General features: G+C 41.5%; 1 protein-coding gene across 3 annotated transcripts; it reads right to left on the bottom strand.

The window, feature by feature from the left end:
* Positions 1-384: 384 nt before the first annotated feature.
* On the bottom strand, positions 385-20,682 carry grm1a (glutamate receptor, metabotropic 1a). 3 transcript variants are annotated; one of them, XM_060883031.1, is made up of 9 exons: positions 20,620-20,682; positions 18,850-19,712; positions 16,617-16,866; positions 9,415-9,650; positions 6,696-6,942; positions 6,072-6,243; positions 5,468-5,594; positions 3,956-4,895; positions 385-2,735 (listed from the first exon to the last, which is right to left on the bottom strand). In XM_060883031.1, exons 2-9 carry the CDS (start codon positions 19,556-19,558, stop codon positions 1,985-1,987), a joined length of 3,432 nt encoding a protein of 1,143 aa, XP_060739014.1. In that variant the 5' UTR covers positions 19,559-19,712; positions 20,620-20,682; the 3' UTR covers positions 385-1,984. The 3 variants fall into 3 exon arrangements, with proteins under 3 accessions (XP_060739014.1, XP_060739015.1, XP_060739016.1); XM_060883032.1 differs by lacking the exon at positions 20,620-20,682 and adding an exon at positions 20,046-20,247; XM_060883033.1 differs by lacking the exon at positions 20,620-20,682 and adding an exon at positions 16,957-17,056 and having other exon boundaries at positions 18,850-19,000.
* Positions 20,683-20,914: the final 232 nt, after the last annotated feature.

Raw genomic sequence — 20,914 nt, 5'->3', positions numbered from 1 at the left:
GGGGAGAACATGCAAACTCCACACACACAAGGCGGAGGCGGGAATCGAACCCCCAACCCTAAAGGTGTGAGGCAAACGTGCTAACCACTAAGCCACCGTGCCCCCCAATTAAGTAACTCATTCATTCATTCATCTTCTACCGCTTATCCGAACTACCTCGGGTCACGGGGAGCCTGTGCCTATCCTCAGGCGTCATTGGGCATCAAGGCAGGATACACCCTGGACGGAGTCAATTAAGTAACTAATTAATTAATTTTTATACATATGAACAATATGTACTGTAACAAGAGTATTGCAGATATTTATCAAGACAGGAAGTTCAGTAGAAAATATTTATTGTACAGCATGATTTGTCCTGGCCAAAAAACAAAACAAAAAACAAAAAACAAAAAAGAAAACAATGGAAACGGAAAGAAATAAAAGAAAGAAAATCCTCGTTTCTAGTTTGTAACATATGATAGTCTACTGCAGTTCTTGTACATGAACATGTACATTTTTTCCAAACAACTTACACAAAAAAGACTTAATATTAAAATGAGGAATACTTACTACATCATATCATTTAAATGTTTTTTTTTTAGAGTTGCATTCTAATAGTGTAATAGTGTATAAAACTAAGATTAAAATAAGTTGCAAATTTATAATCCTACACCAGAGTCACTTGTAAATTATGCTACGATTTACCACTAGAAACGACTACCCATAAAGCTTAAAAAGTCAAATATACAGATTATTTGGAAAAGAAAAAAAAGGATCTGAAGATATTCCAGATTCACTGTACTACACTGTACATCCCTTTTCACAGAGGGAGTTATGAGTTAGTTATAAGACGCTTCTAAAACGTAGAAATCTTCACACATTTTGATCATATAAACATTAATGGGAAATACAAACACATCAGCTGTGTGTAGGAACAAAAAAAAACACACAATCTATGACTGAACAGTATACAAATACTTGAAAAAGCTTTTTCCAAACATGAAATATCTCATGAAGCTAAAAAGAGAGAGATTTGTTCCTGTTTTGTAATTACCTTGGCAGTACAGGGGGGAAAAAAATCATCAGACTAAAATAGTGCTTTAACTACTCGCTTAACAATATAATAAAACCCTTCCCTTGTCTATCTCCCCAAGCAAGTTCTGAAATTACCGTTACACTCAGATCGCTGTTAGAAACGCAGGAGTGCACACACACACACACACACACACACACACACACACACACACACACACACACACACACACACAGTTTCATAAGGAAGAAACTCTCGGTTTACACATCTCACTGGAAAATGTTTGTAGATAACCAGATGTTTTGTGTGTGTGTGTGTTTGTGTGTGTGTGAGAGTGTGTGTGTGTGTGAGCTGAAGTCTGGTTCAATCACAGCATCAATCAAAAACATTAAACAAAGTCTCAAAGATGATGTTCTTGTACCTGTTTCTTCACTACTGCCACGCTCAATCCAAAAGCTTAATGCTAATTAGTCGTAGTCTGGATTCTGTGAATGGTTCAATTGTAAAGGTTGTGGTCTGCTGTGGTGAGTATGTGTCTGTCACATGTCTACACCACTCTGCTTCCTGGATGTGTGTTGAGAGTATTTAGTTAGGACTCTTTCAGTTCCATCAGGGATGTTTTTATACATGTATAGCAAAATTATTTTACAATAATATCAGGCTACATAGTCCATAGACCCAAAGTCTGAATTTCTTCCTTTGTGGTCCATACAAACAGCAGCAGACTGGTATTTAGACTTAATCTAAAGCTCCAGTGAAAGCAACGTTTTGGTACGAACAAGCTTGCCGAACTTCAGAACAGTAATTCCAGTTGTTTTGACTCGCTGTCTCTTTTCATTCCTGACAGGAATGTCTTGAACAGTAAAAAAGAAATGATAATAATAACAACCGTATAAGCAAGCAACCTCTAGTAAATAAGATAAACAAAGTGAAGTGGGAGCCAGCCGTTTCCTGCATACTGAGCACCTGCTCTCACAGTGTAAAAGAGCTTTGTTTGGGAGCATATATCACTTCCTGGGAGATGTTTGGTTCGTTGTCGAGGGCAGGGGATCCTGGGATTGACCTGCCTGAATGCAGCGAGTCCCTGAACGGTGAGGGTGGAGCAAGGAGAGTGAGCTTACTGTGAGCCAACTCCTCCTGTCCAGCCCCTTCTTCTTCCTCATCCTCTTCCTCTTCTGCCTCTTCCTGTACAGTACTGTCATACAGGAAGCCATGGATAAGGTCGAGAGCCTCCATTTCAGATCCATCCTCAGACAACATCTCCCCCTGCAGGGGCAGAGGTAGCTGATTTGATAGCGGGTTGTAAGCAGGGCTCAGTCTGTTGCCCAGCATTTCATCAAAAGCCCGAACATTAGAGCTTAGCGTATCCACTTGGCCCCCGTCTAGAGGGTCAGCGGCATGAGGTGAGTAGGAGGCTGGCTCACGTCTATCCAGTGTTGTTCCTTGTACATTGCAGGGGGATTGGCAGCCTTCATCGCCCTCCTCGTTGAGGTTGTAGAGAACCTTGGTGTTAGGTTGTGAGCCATTGTGGTCTGTGTCAAGTCCAGGGTCGTATTCGGGGTGCAGGGGTTGCGAGGCGTTAGTTAGGGGTCGGATGACCGCCGTCTGACTCTGGCCGACTGCTTGCCTCCTCACATGCACAGACAGTCTGTGGAACACACTCGACCCCCTCCCCTGGGGCCGGGCACCTGATTCAGACCATGACACAGACTTTCCATTAGGACTATGAACGAGACAGAGACCCAGCGTTATTCCCACGGGGAATGGGCCAAAGGGCAACAGAGACACACAGAACAACATCATCAGTACATCATCATCACTACTATCATTATCACAGTATAATTAGCATCCTTTCTACATTCAACCCTACAAACCATCACTAGGGGTTAGTCTTCTTAGCTGAGGATCATTCACTTATTGTTATTTATTGAAACACTGCATTCCAAACAACTGGGTTAAAACATGCTGGACACTTGGTACATAATGGATTGTAGGGAGAGTTTCATGAATGTCAGATGGCTGACCGCGTTCCCCTCCCTGCACCGCTCTGTTTGCACCGAAAACCGGGGCTTTTATGGAATTTCCCCTCAGATCCCTGTGGCACAGCGCAAAGCCTTGACGAGGTTTAACATTGTGCACACAACAACCTGAAAGTCAGTGGTGTAATCAAGTTAAGCAGAACAGGCTAGGGACAGAGAGAGAGGTCTCAGAGCTGAAAGCTGCACTTCGGGTTAAAGGAAGCAGGCTAGGGACTGAAGGAGCAGAACTCTTAATAACTGGGTTAATTTTCTTCAGTAAAGGAGGGAGAACGCGATGGGGAGGTTTAGAATTGGGTTAATATCAGGGAAGGGTGGGGCGGAGAGAGCGAGGGGTTACGTGGTGGGTGGTTTGATGAAAATTAGGTTTCGGAGAAGAGCTCAGGACACACAAAGGACAGCTTATTGGAGCCTGGTGCTAACAGATCTCTACATACATACTCCAGTTTGCGGCAAGGAGAAAAACATGGCATCAGAAAGAAGAAAATATACACATTTGCTACGAAGGAACACGATTAATGTGAAGTGTTACTATAAAAGAATTTTTTCATTTACAGTACATTTTAGATACTGTATAAAATGTAAAAGAAAAAAAAAAAAACACATACTCCCAAGAAGTACCACTTGCTTCCTAAAGGATGAAGATAACGGAGTTGTTGCACAGCACACTGTCAGAACTAACTAGGTACTTCAATTGTTGTGAAACTCATTATCTCATCTAATTTAAATATTCAATTTAATATAAATAATAAATAATATAATATAAATGTAATTTAAATGAGATAATGAGTATAGTCTAAATTGTTTGTACCTTTTCTGACACAATGTATTGGTATGTGATTAACTGCCCGATCACACAATCACTTTATTGTTATGACAGAGACACTGTATAAAGGAGGACACTCACTTGGTGCTGCTGCTGTTAGTGTTGTTCTTCTTCCTCCGGAACATGTTCAGGAAACTGTTGCTCTGGCATGCGGCTGCCTTGCCGTCTCCCACATGCATGCGTACAACATCCGATGTGGTGAAGGCGCTGCGCACGTTGCGCTCCGGTTTGGCGATGATGATGTACATCTTGGGTGTAAACATGCAGCCCAGAGCCACTGTTACACTCAGGCTGACTGAGAACGAGGTGGTGATGATCTTGTAATTGGAGCCAAAATAGATGGGTACGAACGCGAGCCAGATGATACACGTGGTGTACATGGTGAAGGCAATGTATTTGGCCTCGTTGAAGTTGGCTGGTACGTTGCGCGTTTTGAAGGCATAGTAGGTGCAGCTCAGAATAAGTAGGCCATTGTAGCCCAATGGAGCGACCACACCCAAGTTACTGGTGTTACATATGAGGTATACTTCACTTATGCTTGGGTAGCTCTTTATTGGCTCAGGACGCTCCAGCACAATCAGCACTACCTCCAGTGTGAGCTGTACGCTGATCAGGATGAATGCGATCACTACCTGCGCCCAGGCGCTCATGAACCTCGGTTTGCGAGTGCAGATCTTCTTTTTACTGCCAGCCAGGATGCGAGCAATGCGGTTCGTCTTGGTGACCAAAGCTGAGTAGCACATTGCTGATGAAAGGCCCACTAGGAGGCGCTGTAGGTAGCATGAGATCACTGTAGGGCGTGCAATCAGTGTAAAAGGGCAAATATACCCCAAGAATATGCCAGCCAGGATAATGTAGCACAGCTCACGGCTTGATGACTTGACCACCGGAGTGTCTCTGTACTGGATAAATACGAAGGTTACAAACAGAGTCACCAGGATGCCCAGGCAAGAGAAAACCACTGCTACGATGGACTCCACGCTGCTCCATTCCAGGTATTTGAGCGGAAGAGGCTGACACTCTGAGAGAAAGACAGACAAAGAAAATATGAGAGGAAAGTAAATAAAGAGGGAGAAGATCTTTGAGAATTAAAGAATGATAAATACAAGCACATGTACACGATGACACAAGGCAGCTAGCTGATGAGAATGATTTATGAGAAGACTTGGTTTTGGTTTATGGGGAGCCATACAAATCCCATTGCAGCTTGTTTAGCAGATGTGCGCCCATGGCCCCTGTTTTTTAGCCTCTAAAAGAAGTCTGAATTTCTACGTTTCTCAAATTTTCTTGCTGTTCTTTCCACGTGGCTAGTACAGTAGGTATTGATGAAATTGTGTATTTATTCTGATGCACCTCTCTCCAGTTTGCTGCACACAGCTGTCAAAACAATACACAGCATGGAGAAGAAGAAGAAGAAGAAGAAGAAGAGAGAGTGGAATAGCAGATTCTGAGTCAGGCAGATGTGAGCAAAGTTGGAAGACAGATAGTGAGAAAAGACAAATGTAGGGATTTATAAACTATTGATTAAGAAATGATTAACCTGGATGGATGGATGGACAGATGGATGGACAGATTTTTTAAAAGCTTGGTTACCTGCCAGTTCGTTATCAGGCCACCAGCCCAGATCACAGGCCTTGCAGGTGAACTCGTCTTGTACGTACTCGTTATCCTTACAGGTAGTACAGATCCAGCAGCAGCTTACCTCACCTTTCCGGATCACCTACAGCCAGGAATATGAAAGTCACTGCAATTTAATCTTCTCCGATTTGAAAGAAAAATCCGACATGATGTCCCACTTAAAATGATCAATGATGGGGGTTACAGTTCAAATAATACTGAGCATCTCAAAAAGCATCTCAAACCTTGAGAAGGTTTCATTCCTGTTTGTCTAGAACAGGAATCTGATGCTACTGTACGCTGAACACGAGGTTCACCAAAACTGAGCAAGTGAAGACTGAAGATGTTCCACTTGGTGGAACCTGTGTGAATGATTCCTGTTCTTGGCTTCAAGGTTTGTGTAATCTGAGGTTCTTTTCTGCTCACTGAGGTTGTAATGAGTGAACTATGCTAGACTTCCTGGACCTTGAGTTCGCAAAGCTTAGGTTAGATAAATGCACAAAAAAGCCGGTATTACAGTAAATGCTACACCTAAACATACATCTAATCATTTCTACTTTATCACAGCAAAACCGAGTACCTTGATCTGTCCCTTGGAACAAGGATCGCTGCAGACGGAGCGCACCATCTCGCTGCGGTTGGTCATCAGCTTGTAATCGTCGATACTAAGCAGACCTTCATGCCATGATCCCACGTTGATATAGTCAAAGCGACCCAGCTCCTCAACGTACTGCAAATTCATTATGTCATACCTCGCACAAAAAGAGAACAGGGAAGACAAGAAGGATTCGGTACTCATGGAATATCTTGGGGAATCTGCATTTGAAACCTACAATCTAACACTCGCACAAGTGTGACAAACCCCTAGGACATCTGCTGGGCCGCTTAGGCGTCTCCACACAGCTACACTGATGGTGACAGGACTCTAACTCTGACCTGTCATCTCTTATCAAGTGTGTGCAGTAACAATGACAGGACTCAACTCATGTAGGTTCTGGAGTGGAAACAGCTGGAGCTCTGACCTCGGACAAAAAATCTGTTCCACTCCAAACCTATTAGATCTGGGTACACACCTGCGTGTGTGTGTGTTGATGTCTGCGGACAATCATGCTTGAATCAACCGTGCCAGACGTCTAATGTAGCTTCTAATGCGCGCGTGGCCAGGAAGAAGTCATTTCCTCATTCATTAACAATAAAGATTTACCTTCCAGGAGAGTCTCCGTTCTCGTCGAAATACACCTCCTCTCCGGAGACGCCGGTGAAAGAGGTTTTGAGCAGGTATTCTAAGAGTCTGCTGCCATCGATGGGGTCCATAGCCTCACACAGGCCCTCGTGATCCGGACACAGTTCACGGTGCATATCATGGAGCCCGTGTGCCATGGCGTAGATGGCGTTAATCACAAAGCCCATCTTACTGTCCTGAACATAGTTGTCCTTCAGGCTCTCATTTCCTGTTGGAGGAGTGGACTTAGTTTTTGTTATGCTGTACTATAAAAAGTCATTTTTATTAGTTTAACGCTTGTTAGGAGCAAAAACATTTCCAAATGTCATCACTTTGTTAAACAAAAGGCAGCAATTTGACCGGCTTTAGAGGTTTTTCTACTGTGAAATAATCACAAATCCGGCAGCTTTAGCTGGGTGCAAAAACTTAATAAGAGAGAAGGAAATTGTTCTTAGCCGTACACCAGAAGGAAGTGAATCTTGGAAATGAAGTTATTTGTTTTTTTTATAAATGTGCGTGTAATTATACAGTAATTTTCTCACTGGATAAAAAAAGCGCAGATTCCTGACGGACCTCAGAGGAGCTTTATTTCAGGTCAGATGACAGCTTTATTAGAACGAGGTATAAAGTAGGTATCAGCGAAATGAGAAATGTGTTCTCTGAATGCTGCGTTTGTTTACATCCTTTACTGAAAGCCACACATGGCTGAACTGTGAAGCCTTCTGTCCTTGAGCTGCTTTTTTCTTACACACACACACACACACACACACACACACACACACACAAAATCATACAATCACACACATGCAGACTGCCAGCTGTGAGCGCAGCCTCCACGCATGCTGTGAGCACTGTGGACATGTTCACACATTTGCACAACACACATACACACACACCCACACACACATACCAAGCATCTCTGGTGCTTTCAGTGTAAGAGTAGAATCTTTTATCAATTTAAAAAGAGCTAAACTGTTCAATCTTTTCAGTAGACTGTTGCTGAATGACTTTATTTGTTTTAGGGCTAGGCATGCTGCAGAGCCTTACAAGAAACAAACAATCAAGCCAATGTGAACAGACCAAAAAAACAATATCGTCAGTTATACACGATTAAAGCATTTTAATATAATCAGTCGGCTAAAGTTTGAATTTTTTAAGCATCTGTATGCTGAATAAACTGATTTGTGTTTGTATGAACTGCTCACTGTTTTCTCACAAAGTTGCCACCTGTAACAGATATTTTTCCCTCATCGCTCTGTTTTTCCATCCATCCATCCATCCATCCATCCATCCATCCATTCATCCATTCATCCATCAGTTCATCAATTCATACTCTCCAGCCAGCCAGCCATCCATTCATCCATCCATGCATGCTCTTCACCAGTGTTGTAAAGTAACGGAGTACAAATACTTCGTTACTGTACTTAAGTAGAAATTTCACGCATCTGTACTTTACTTCGCTATTTAAATTTACGTCAACTTTCACTTTTACTCCACTACATTTCCTAGATAAAATGTATACTTTTACTCCGTTATATTTCCAATAAGCATCTTCGTTACTCGTTACTACAAAATAAAATCCGAAGAAATGTGTGCGACTGCAATAAGGGAGGTTTGGCGAATCACTGCTCCTGGATTGCATTACGCACATCCGCACGCTCTACGGAGAAGCACAGGCACGCACATCGTGCACGCGCAGTCAGAGCTGGAGGCGTTTATCTATAACGGCGGCAACCAAAAGCAACCACTATTCTTATTACCAGAGTTGATAGCACAAACAAAATGTTAATGCAATATAAATACTAAATAAAAATAACATTTATTGATTTGTTCTTTGTCTTGTGAATATTTATTTTATTAATGACTGCATTCATTGGACACACTGTTTGTAGAGAATGCACACATACATGAACTGATCTGATTCAAGACTGGCATCATTACATCGTGCATAAAATTTTGGTGTCCACTTTTGCCATTTAATAATGCCATAACTTTTGGCTTACTATGTAGTCATATAATATATAATATAAAACTCTTCTTGTTTTAAATTCTCACTGAGGGCTAAAACCCCTAAAGATGAGACCCTAGAACCTCCTCTGCTCTTATGCCTACCGAAAATCACTGAAATTTTACTTTTTACTTTTACTTCAAATACTTAAGTACATAAAATATCAGAAAATGACTTTTGATACTTAAGTACAGTAAATATCAGATACTTTAAGACTTTTACTTGAGTAATATTCTAAAAGGTAACTTTCACTTCTACCAAAGTCTTTTTCTAGTACGATACTTGTACTTTTACTCAAGTATTGCTTTCTACTACTTTATACAACACTGCTCTTCACCCATTAATCCATATATTCATGCTATCCATGCTTTGGCCCATTTACTGTATGTGCTCCATTCATTGTTCCATGCATTCAGGTTCTCCAACCAGCCACTCATCCATCCCTCAACCCATCTACCTATGCATTCATCTATGTTTTCCATTAATTCAGTCATCCGATCATCCCTTCATGCTCTGCATCCATTCATCTGTCCATTCATGCTCTCTATCTACTCATCCATGCTCTCTATCAATTAGTCTAATCGTCTATCCATGCATTTATCTTCTTCATCCATCCATCTATCTATCTATCTATCTTTTTATAAATTGTGGCTCTACTGAGTGTGATGTTCAAATGCGTATGTTTTTTTGTACCTGTACAGATTTTCCGGTAGTTATGGTTCTCTTGAGGGTGGCCTGGTATGCGGCACTGGAATCGGTACTGCCAGAACTCGGAGAACCACGGATTCCTGGTGTTGGTGTCCAGGCGCAGCTTTAGGAAGTACTCGTTAAATGACTTCACTTCCTCTGTCTGAAGCTTCATGGTGATACCTCCGTCCGCTTCCTGCTCGTATCCATCCACCACCTCATCTCGATCTGCCCATCCGTCACTAATAAAGATACGAAGACAGCATCTCAGTGGGGCTTATAGGGGGCTATGTTACAGTACCAGTAGAATTATCAATGGATGGAAAAAAATCCAACCTCATTTTCTTACAGAAGTCAAATATATGTAGAAGAAGAAAGAGAATAGCTAGTGTGGAATCTTCGCGGTGGTAAAATATTGAACCCCGGATCGTTAGCACGTCTAAAGAATGGTGCATTAATATGGTAAAGGTTATATTTGTGTTCATAGATAAACACCGATTAACCACATTTTGAAGTTAGCCAGCTAGCTAAGGAAACAATTCAACTAGTTAGCTACAGCTAGTTAGCTACAGTTATCTAGATACTGTTAGGTCATTCTTTGATCTGGAATCTCGACACCTGCTGCATATTTCCCTGTTTTTATGAGTCACTCTATCAATTCTGAGACCTAATCTGATTATTTCTAATGAACAGGATGTGTTTGTTTGGTCTGGTGTTTCATTCATGGCCTCTCTGTCACCTCAAAGACCTCCTCCTCATATTATTCTCCTTTCTAGCCGCACGTTAGTAGACATGTGATCCTGTCACCACGGAGCTCTCCGCGTGGAACGTACCGTCGAGCTGGAGTGACTCGAGGGCTTTGACCTAAAAACATGTTCTTCTCTTTATTTACGCCAGGATTAAACTGACAGCAGGTCTACTCAGCATTCAGATGAAGAATGGAACAAAAGCTGGAGTAGAGAATGAATAATAAACAAAAGGAGCAGCTTGGATTTCCTGAGATACTAAAGAGACAAATTGTCACTATATATCATAAACATTCCTGTTTTTACTTCTTTAATACGGTTCCTAGCTAGGATAGGATCGTTGCTAGCGTTCACGTTTATGCCACAACACACTAAGCCAAGAATAAAAAAAAGAACATGTTTTTTTTGTTGCTTTGTAGATAATAAAACAAAAATAAAATACTGTTATGTCATGTTACATAAAAACCACAAGGACCCTCCATCACATGTTGACTGACACTGGAGACTCCTCCCAAAAATATGAAATAATTAAACGTTACCTTACATCACCATAGCAACAAGAAGATGCTTTTAAATTCCATATGGTAAAGCATCTGCCATATGATTCAATAGTTGTTACTATGGAAACAGTATTGTATAGGAAGTGTTTATGGATATAATTAAGTGCTGGTATTATAAAAAAGAATTATATTTATATTTTTTTTATAATTATAAAAAAACCCAGGAAGATTCATGAAAAACTTTCCTTATGCTGAGTTATGTAACATCATAATATATCTATTTTGTGTAATTATGTTTATACACGATAAATGCCCGCAAGAGGCTCCCAAGGATGAACAACCACAAACGAGGATGTACAACTTATTTCCGAGCATTTCGTACAGTTGCGTGTAAATGTACGAGCCAAAACAAGAACACTAAAATATTCTATTGGGATTGTCGTATTAATATTCACGTGTTTCTCATGTGTCACGTGTAAAGTGCATTCCTGACATGGCTCAGTTGCATGTAGTGACACCCACAAATCTCCATAAAAGATTGTGTACACAGACAGCTGGGAGAATGAAAGGAACAATCAGAGTTAAAGCCTGAAAAAGACAGAAGTTATTTTAAGTCATTTATATGCAGATAAATATATTTAATATCATTTTAACATAGATTATTATTATTTTTTTTTATTATTATTATTATTATTATTATTATTTTATTTAACAATTTATTTATTGAGTAGTTTCATTTCTTTAAATTCATCAGTTTGTTATGGCTCCTTTGCTTTTTTTTAAAGTTTTTTTTCATTAATGCCAATAAAAGAAATGAACTTTTTTTATTATTATTATTATTATTATTATTATTATTATTATTATTAACGTTCTGGATAATGTTCCCTGCTCTAGTGGTCTAACGTATGATAAACGTAAAAAACCTAATATCAATAGTGTGTCGTACGATTTGATGTCTGGGTTTAGATTTACTTTGTCTTCACAATCCATTTGTATCCATCTTGAAACATATGGCCTGTTATGTTTACACTGGTTCAGTTATGGAGCATTAATGTAGAAAGGGTTTGTTACTGATGTGACTAAGAGGTTGTAGGTTCGATCCTGAGCTGTATGTCTGTTTAAAGTTTTACTTGATCTCTCTGTGTGGGTTTCCTCAGAGTTCACCAGTTTCTCATTTTTCCATCTCTTGACCTCTTTATTCCCTTCTTCTTTTTCTAATCTACGGCGTGGCTGTGAATACGCCGAATACGCTCGGAAGCAGAGCGCTCTTATTTCTTCTGGATTAGGCCGACAGCCATTAAAGCCTATCCAGAGGCCTTTACTAATTCATGGTGCTCCAGTTCAGAGCAGCTTGGCACTGTTCTCTCTCTCTCTCTCTCTCTCTCTCTCTCTCTCTCTCGCTCTCTCTCTTACAGTGTTCCAGCTTTCATCTATCTGTGAGACCTTCCATCACTTGCGCTTGCATCTTTCCTGCCTCAACGAAACATCTGAACACCTGCTTCTCCATGTTCTTACTTAACCATTCAGTCCTAAACCATTCAGCAGTATTTATTCCATGCATCCCCCACCGAACTTCCAAAACGTTACAAGGAGTGTACGAGATTTCTGCACTGCAATATTGTTGCGTTGTAGTTAAATTAAACCCTGGGGGCTCGTTCCCTGCTACCCGAACTGTTAGTGTTGCTAATCACACCAGCAAACTGCAATCTGACAACTCTAAAACACACACACACACAAACAATCAAGCATGCATGCATGTGCATGTGCACACACACACACACACACACAGAGACACACACACGTCTTCACAAGTAAGTCTGCAAATGAATTAAGCTTAAAATACATAAAGCGTAACAGCTTCAGAGTTACACAGCAGAATCTCAGCAGAGAAACAAAAGACCACTACAGCAATAAAGTTCTCACATCTGGGGTCAGAAACCTTCCACCCACACATTTACATCATCCCCCCATTGTATCTCTCTCTCTCTCTTTCTCTAGTCATTGCTCTCTCCCTCTATCTCACAGCCCTTGTGAATAACTTATCCTCTAATGTATTAAAAATGGAGAGCTAATGAAAGAAAGATGTTCTGGAGAGTGAGCTCAGTTTCCCTAGAGCCTAGTAAAGCCTTTTAAAACATGCTCGCCTGCGATAATGACCCATGATAACTCGTCCGAAAACAAAACAAAACACACAAACGCACAAAGCATCATAAGACGACTACTGTACCAGATTCCAAGCCCTGAATACTTTAAAACTTAACTGTTATACCCATCACCTAAGGACAGACCCCACAGCTGTTCAGTCGGATGTTCATTAAAGCCAGGTCTGATCTCATAGTGCTTAATGATTGGGGAAAAAAAAGACACACTCGGACACACTAGTCCATCTGCCCTCTGCCACATCCATGAGCATACAGAAGCCTGTGATTGATCAGTGGGACTCTGATTGACAGGGGAGACAGGGTATGTCCCTCCCACTCACAAAGAACAGGCAATACTATTGTCTCATGTAAACGTTAATGTAGATCACATCAATGTTAATGTCATGCTTCAAAAATAAATAATAAAATGAAACAAAGGGGGTCACGGTGGCTTAGTGGTTAGCACGTTCGCCTCACACCTCCAGGGTTGGGGGTTCGATTCCCGCCTCCACCTTGTGTGTGTGGAGTTTGCATGTTCTCCCCATTGCCTCGGGGGTTTCCTCCGTGTACTCCGGTTTCCTCCCCCAGTCCAAAGACATGCATGGTAGGTTGATTGGCATCTCTGGAAAATTGTCCCTAGTGTGTGATTGTGTGAGTGAATGAGAGTGTGTGTGTCCTGCGATGGGTTGGCACTCCGTCCAGGGTGTATCCTGCTTTGATGCCCGATGATGCCTGAGATAGGCACAGGCTCCCCGTGACCCGAGGTAGTTCGGATAAGCGGTAGAAAATGAATGAATGAATATAGACCAAAATAAAAGGTCAAGCATAAGGACTGGACATTTAATCTCTGCTAAGATGTAAAAACATGTCCACACACACACACATACACATGAGACAGCATTAATTGATATCTTTTTATGTGTATATTATATAACTATTATTAAAATAGTGTTTTATTATAGCAGTAATCCTGCGATGCAATTAAACACAAGGATCTTTTTAATAGCCTCCTTTCATTTTGTGTCTGAAAGGTGAAACTGCTGTGCTGACGAGAAGCAGTGAGTGGATTGCTCTCACATTGCAATATCCAGCCATCCGAAATGAGTCAGACGGCGCTATTACGCCCGTGCTGCTAATTACACATGGAAGCTCTCGCGGCTATCTTTCATATTTAATGGGAAAAGTTGTGTAATATAATAGAAACTGGTGGCCAGGAAAAGTGGGGTACATTTTTCATCATCCGTGCCAAAAGAAATGATGGTAAGATACCTCAGGAGGAGGCGGAGGAGGAGGAGGAGGAGGAGGAGGAGGAAAAAGATACCATGTGAAAACCTGGTAAAGGTAGGAATGATGTTCAGTTTGGATTAATATCTCTTGATATGAATGGCTTTTTTCCCCATTCATGATTTTTCTGTCATCTCCAAGTCTATTTTTGCCGTGTTTTGTTTATTATCTTCATTTTCCTTTTGATTTTCTCCTATTTTCTTTGTTGTCTGGGAACATCGCCTCAACACAACAAAAGTCTTTACAGACAAACATACTTTAAAGAGTGTGGGATGTTCCGAGGGACGCTCAGATATCATTTGTTTTGGATTTAATATTTATTCTTAAATGATAAAATTAAGAAAAGGAGGAACAACAATAATGTTTCTTTGCCTTTGCAAGCTCGATATTTAAGAAGCTAAAGGAAAGTGCTCTCTGCCCTCTTCCTCATACATGAGCTCACGGAAGTCTGTGATTGGCTAGTGTTCTTGTGATTGACAGGTGTGAGAGAGAATATGCCCCTCCCACCCAGACAGCAGGACTTTTATTTTTCTCATTTGGCTGCTGCGATTTTGGAAATTGACATCTCGGCATTTTTGAACTTACAAATAATAACAAATATTGTAAAAATAAATAAATAACTAAATTACATAAAATGTAGACATTGTAGTCACCAGAGAGAGAGAGATGAAAAGACAGAAAGAGAGAATCATTTCTGTCTAAACTAGTGTTTTCGGTAACCACATCACATCTTATTCATTAGCAGTGAGACGTGCCTGGTACCCGACATTTTTAATCTTAACCGGTTTCCCTGGTAACTTCCCTGGTGTGTGTGTGTGTCTTTGGTGCCAATATGTATCTAAGAAACTTGAACAAGAGACAACTTCATGCAGAAAAGAACGGAGAGAAGCGAATACATTTGTGTCCGATTTTCTGGAAATAAACAGAATGTGAACTGGACGTCATGTAAACTGTGATACAATCAAATACAGCTTTATATATTTTGCCTAAATACACACAGTTACAAATGAACAAATTTGCATGCTGTCCATCCATCCATCCATTCATCCATCCATCACCCATTCCTCCATCCATCCATCCATCCATCCATCCATTTATCCATTAATCCACCAATTCATCGATTCAAAACATCGATCAATTGATCATTTATCCATCCATCAGTTCAACCATCTTTCCATTCATCCATGCTTGCATGCTCTCCATCCATCTATTTATCCATCAATCTCATGCAGGCTTCCCATAAATCCATAAATCCAACCGTCCATCACTAATCCACCAAATTATCCATCCATCTGTCTTTCCATCCATACATCCATTTTTATCACACCATCCATCCATCCATTCATCAATCTACCAGTTAATTCATCCATCCATCCATCCATCCATCCATCCATCCATCCATGCACGCTCTTCATCCATGCATGCTATTTATCTATGCATGCTCATCCATCCATGCATCCATCCATACATCCATCCATCCATGCACGCTCTTCATCCATGCATGCACTTTATCTATGCATGCTCATCCATCCATGTATCCATCAATCCATCCAGTCATCCATGTTTCTTAAAAACTGTTCTTAGGTGTACTAGTTGTCTTTAAATGTTCTTCATAAATTAATGACTTTCTGTAAAGTCAGTCTTTCGTTCCTTTAAGCTGTCGTTCCTAAACAGGTCAGAATTAAACCGAAGCCAAGACGGATTTTTCATCCTGAACAAAATCAACAAATCTGTATTTCATATAAACAAAACACCGAAATAAAAAATAACACACTGAAACGCTGACTGGCAAAAGCAATCAGATCACAGCTGGTGTGTTTCAGGTCTGGATTTGAAATGAATAAATAACCTTAAAATATTTTGAATGCACTTTTAATGCCCAAAAAACTCCACATCGTCCGTGTCAGCGACTCTTGGCATCACTTACACTCAAATATATGGATTACTTCAGTGTAGGACTAATGAGCTGATAAAGATTCACATCTTTCTATATTTTGTTACCTTTTTTTTTACGTTCCTGCATCTGTATCTGTGATCATCGATCGATAACTAAAGAAATGTAAAATAATCGAATGCTCCTTGTGTTTGAATTCATTTTGCTTCTTTGTTTAAACGCTAAAATGGTATCGTTGATCCTGGGAATTCTTTCATCTTTTCTGGTGTATGTGCTTCTGTGGTTCAGTTTCTTTTCCACCATTCTAAGTGATTTTGAGCGATGGCAGAAATTTATGGAAAATCAACCAAAAGCCAACAAGACTTTTTCGAAATGACGCAGATCATCACCACCTACTGTATGTTCGGCCTCTTCCCTTCACGTGTGTAAACATGAGTACATCTCCCATAGAAAGTCATTACAGATCTCACTGGGAGGAGATTAAAAGAAGAATCCTGCACTGGTGATTTTACCAGTTATTGTTCAAGCATAAATAAAAAAAAAGTCACAAAAAAAACTTCATGAAATCCTGGTTATAGTCTGTTAAAGACCGTTAGTTATAGTACTGATTTTTTTTTTTTTTTTTTATTTAAACGTTCCTTACCTCCCGATGAGCAAAAATTCTCCGGAAACTCCTCTGCGTCTCATTGCTATCAGAAGACCTCGTACAGTCATGCCCTCGCAGAAACAGATGACCACGCGGGCTTTAGGTAGACGCTCGCGCAGCTTCCTCAGGAGACGATCGAAGTGCTTCTCCCCTGCATTGCTGTAGATCTTATCAGAGTGAGCGATGCACAGACCCTCTTCTGCTGCCAGCTCCTTAAACGCCTCCATGCCACTTTCTCCGTAGTTGCCTGAGTTGAAATTCAAGACAAAAAAAAAAGAGACAGATCAGAAAAGGTTTTAGTATTAAGTTGAGTAAATTTATGGAATGCTCAAATCACCATTTTTCTGAGGCTGGGTTACCTCCAGTGACTCAACCGAGTCAGAGCAGCCAGAAGCCGGGATTAGAAATGGACGACAATGGAAGACACGTAATGGAAACTGAAAAAGACACCAAATGGAGAGATGGTCACGAGTGTCTGGGAGACAAATGACAAATTCTAAAGTGAGATGGTCGACAAACAAAACAAAACATGAATAATCACAGAGGAAACAATCCAAAAAATTATTGTTAAGTGAAAACGGTTAGAAAGATATGTTTCTTTAATACAGTATGTATAAAAAAACAAAAACATTCAGTCTTCATGCATAATTCGGAGCAGCACACCTGATGCAACAACAAGAGAGGAGGTCATGCTCTTGCCCTCTGGACAGCTCTTTTCATCACGGAGTGAGAGCGGAGGGATGATAAGACAGACGTGGGCTAAAATCTGAGTCGAGTTAGATGTTTTAATGTGCACGGTCCTGGTTCTGACCGTTGATTTCCACACACCGACGGTTGCTACGTTCACGCTTAACGGAAATTTATCTTAGCCAGTCTACCTCCTATAGAGGAGGAAACCCTGGAGAACATCAGGATAACATGGCGAGAACATACAAATCTCAAAGCGGAGGTCCTGGAACTGTGTCACTCCGTAATGAGTAACACCCTGATTGAGATTTATGGCTTTTTTTCTACAGTACTTCAGTTCATCTGAAGTGAAATTTGAGGAGAAAACTCACCTAAATATGTTGTAGCTAAACATCGTGGAAAGTAATACGTGCTACCATGCCAACAGACATTCACTGAACGTTTCTAATTTTATTTATTTATACATTTATTCATTTATTTATTTTACCCTTTTAAACCTAGACGTAGTCTGAACTTGAGAATTAAGGAAAGAGTGAAATTGTTTTGGATGAAGCTATGAACACAGACATCACACGTTTCTTCAGTGAAAAACAGTAAAGAAATCGAAGGTTTGATTGTTTAGACGATAAACAAACACAGACATCTTTAAACTATTTCCATTTCTCTCTGTCACTACCTTGTTTTTTCCCCTATTTTCTTCAATTCCACTCCTAGTGTAGCACTACAAACAAAGTTTCCCTGACCAGATATTACATAAATATTTATATTAAATTCTCTAGTGTGTTGCGTTGATTATGTATCAGATGGCGAGGTTTCTTTTTTTTGCCAAGTACACAATCAAACTAGTTTAATTTGGCCCGATTGCCAATTAATGTTTAAGTGAAGTCGTGAACGTTGAGAAGCAGCTTCTGGAATACCTCAGCATGTCAAACAGATCTGAATCTGACCAGGTAATTAATGCAATCAGGAGCATCCGTTGTTGCCAAGGGCAACAGGCAGCATTGAAGGTGGCAGAGGAGTTCAGTGGATGGTGTTGTGCCTGTAGCCTTCAGCGCATGCATTTGTCCACTGTACAGTATTTGTGCATATTGAACATCTTAGTAACTGTGTGTGTGTGTGTGTGTGTGTGTGAGCACAAAACCCTAATCTGACAGCCTAAACATGAGAGTCTGACATAAATTGGAGCATGAGTGTTATAGCTCACGGGCTGCTTGCCTCAAGAGGGTCAGAAGAAGAGAAAGGAACCCATTCGTTTCACTCATTAAACACGGAGGAGCTGATTGATTAATTAAGGCGTGCATAGATATGCAAATAATTAGAAATTGGGAGACCACTTGTACTCGTCTAATGGAACAGAATTACCATTTCATTATACAGCAGGATGCTGATTATTCGGAAAATCTGCATATCAGAAAGGTTTGTGTCGGACAACAAGATAGACAGAGAGACAAAGATAGATAGACAGACAGACAGACAGACAGACAAATAGATAGATAGATAGATAGATAGATAGATAGATAGATAGATAGATAGATAGACTTGCCTTCTGTGTGCACAGCAGAAACATAAGTCCAGTTGTAGTGTTTGACGATATCGAGCATGGCGCGCGCCTGGAGCGTGTCGGATGGCACCACCCGCAGGAAGTACTTAAAGAGCGTCTTGTCGCTCAGGTCTATGCTCGTGGCCGAGTAGGCGATCTGCGGGATGTTAAAGAGCTGCAGCAGGTTCTGCACCTGGATGGCCACAGAGCTGGATCCGGGCCCAATAACTCCCGCGATGGGCTTCTTAGAGGGCGGCGGGTGGCTCGAGGGCGTGCCGTCGACGCACCATTTAGAGCCTTCTTTCGAGTCGTCGCGGATCGAAATGAGGGAGTCCCGGATGAACTCGATGCTCTGCTCGAGAGCGACAGACGAGTGCCAGCACGAGTCGCGGATCTCGCAGCCGAGGGTCACGTTGGGCAGCAAGTGCGGGTCGGAGTTGATGCGGTCCAGCGTGTGGAACGTAGCCTCTACGCGCTGGATGCCATACTGCTCGCGCACGTCACCGCACTTCCGCTCGGCCACGCGCTCCGTCGACGGCTGGTGGTGCACGGAGAATAGCGCGCCGAGGATCACGTCGCCGTCCATACGGGCCACGGAACGGGCTGCGGCGCGCGCAGCCGCTGAGCGCTCGCGGCTGCTGCTGGCCAGCGCCCGCAGCGCGAGCGTCGGCACGAGCAGCAGGGTGACAAAGAGCGGCTGGTTTCCCCGCATCTTTAAGCGTGATGCGTGAGTGAGAACAGCAGCATCGCGCACATAGCCGCTAGACGACGGGGGTACGGTGGTCGTGTCGCGCTGAATGCAGCCTTAATGATGCGCGCATGATGTTGATGTGCAAGGTCCAAAATACGCGTGCATCCACGAACACCTGTCGAGAGAGTGAAGGAAATGACTATATATCAGAAAGAAAGAAAGAAAGAAAGAAGAGGCTAGAAAAAATGCAACAGTGCAATAGTGGAGAAAAAAACTGTGCATAATCTTCACTCAAACAATAACAAGAAAAGTTGTATTTTTTAAAGGGGTTAATGGTCTACACCTGGAACATCTACACACCTTTGCACAATTTCATTTAAACACTCCATTCAAAGATTACTTTGATCTAACCACATAGCATGCACGAATTCTTTTACATTTACATTCAGATATAAAAGCACCAGTCTGAATGTAGAGCCTCATCTCCTCCAAAACCTGCCTTACACACCTCAGACCAAAACCATCTGAAGGATCTGATCCGGTCTTTGAAGGTGAAAGCGTAACTACTGCGTACTACACACACACACACACACACACACACGACGGCTTGGCAGTATAGTTCTATATTGCATCGCCATGCAATCCTAAGCCTAGTGTGCATCCATCACGAGCGCGCGCTTTCTCATTGAAACACACACACACTCACACACACACACACACACCAGCATGTCAGCGACACATCTCGAGTCTCGACAAGCTATAGCAATAACAATGAGCCATAAAACAAAGACGGTTCGAGAATGATGCATGGCTGCAAACACAAGCTTATTCTGAGCTCTATATAATAGTCTATATATCAGCATGTAATGTATAATATATAAGATATATTTTTTATAGAAGAATAAAAAATACGTTGCCTTTTCTGCATCTGCTTCACATCTGTCCAGGCAGAGAACAGAGAATAAAGCGCCGCCGAGGATCGCGAGGACCTCTCTCAGTCTCTCTCTGTGTGTGTGTGTGTGTGTGTGTGTGTGTGTGTGTGTGTGTGTGTGTGTGTGCAGGAATTCGCAAGCCAAACGCACCTGAGTGTCTGATGCATCGGTTTGCTGTCTTGTGAAGCAGCCGGTGCAGAGCTGTGATGCTTGAGTTTGCACTACTTAACCAACGTGTGAGTCTCTCTCTCTCTCTCTCTCTCTCTCTCTCTCTCTCTCTCTCTCTCTCACTGTGTCTGGCTCTCCCTCCTCCTGGTTGCCTGACAGTTTTACCCCATTTGGCACAATATGGAGAATCAGACTGAGAATAAAGAGATAGTAAAGAAAGGAATAAGACAGAAAGACTGTGGTTTATTAGCTAGTTGATTATTTAGTTACAAAATAG

The sequence above is a fragment of the Tachysurus vachellii genome, chromosome 12 (genome assembly GCF_030014155.1).
Source record: "Tachysurus vachellii isolate PV-2020 chromosome 12, HZAU_Pvac_v1, whole genome shotgun sequence".
Lineage (NCBI taxonomy): Eukaryota > Metazoa > Chordata > Actinopteri > Siluriformes > Bagridae > Tachysurus > Tachysurus vachellii.
Note: the sequence above shows the minus strand (reverse complement) of the source record. Positions and strands in the feature narration are given on the sequence as shown.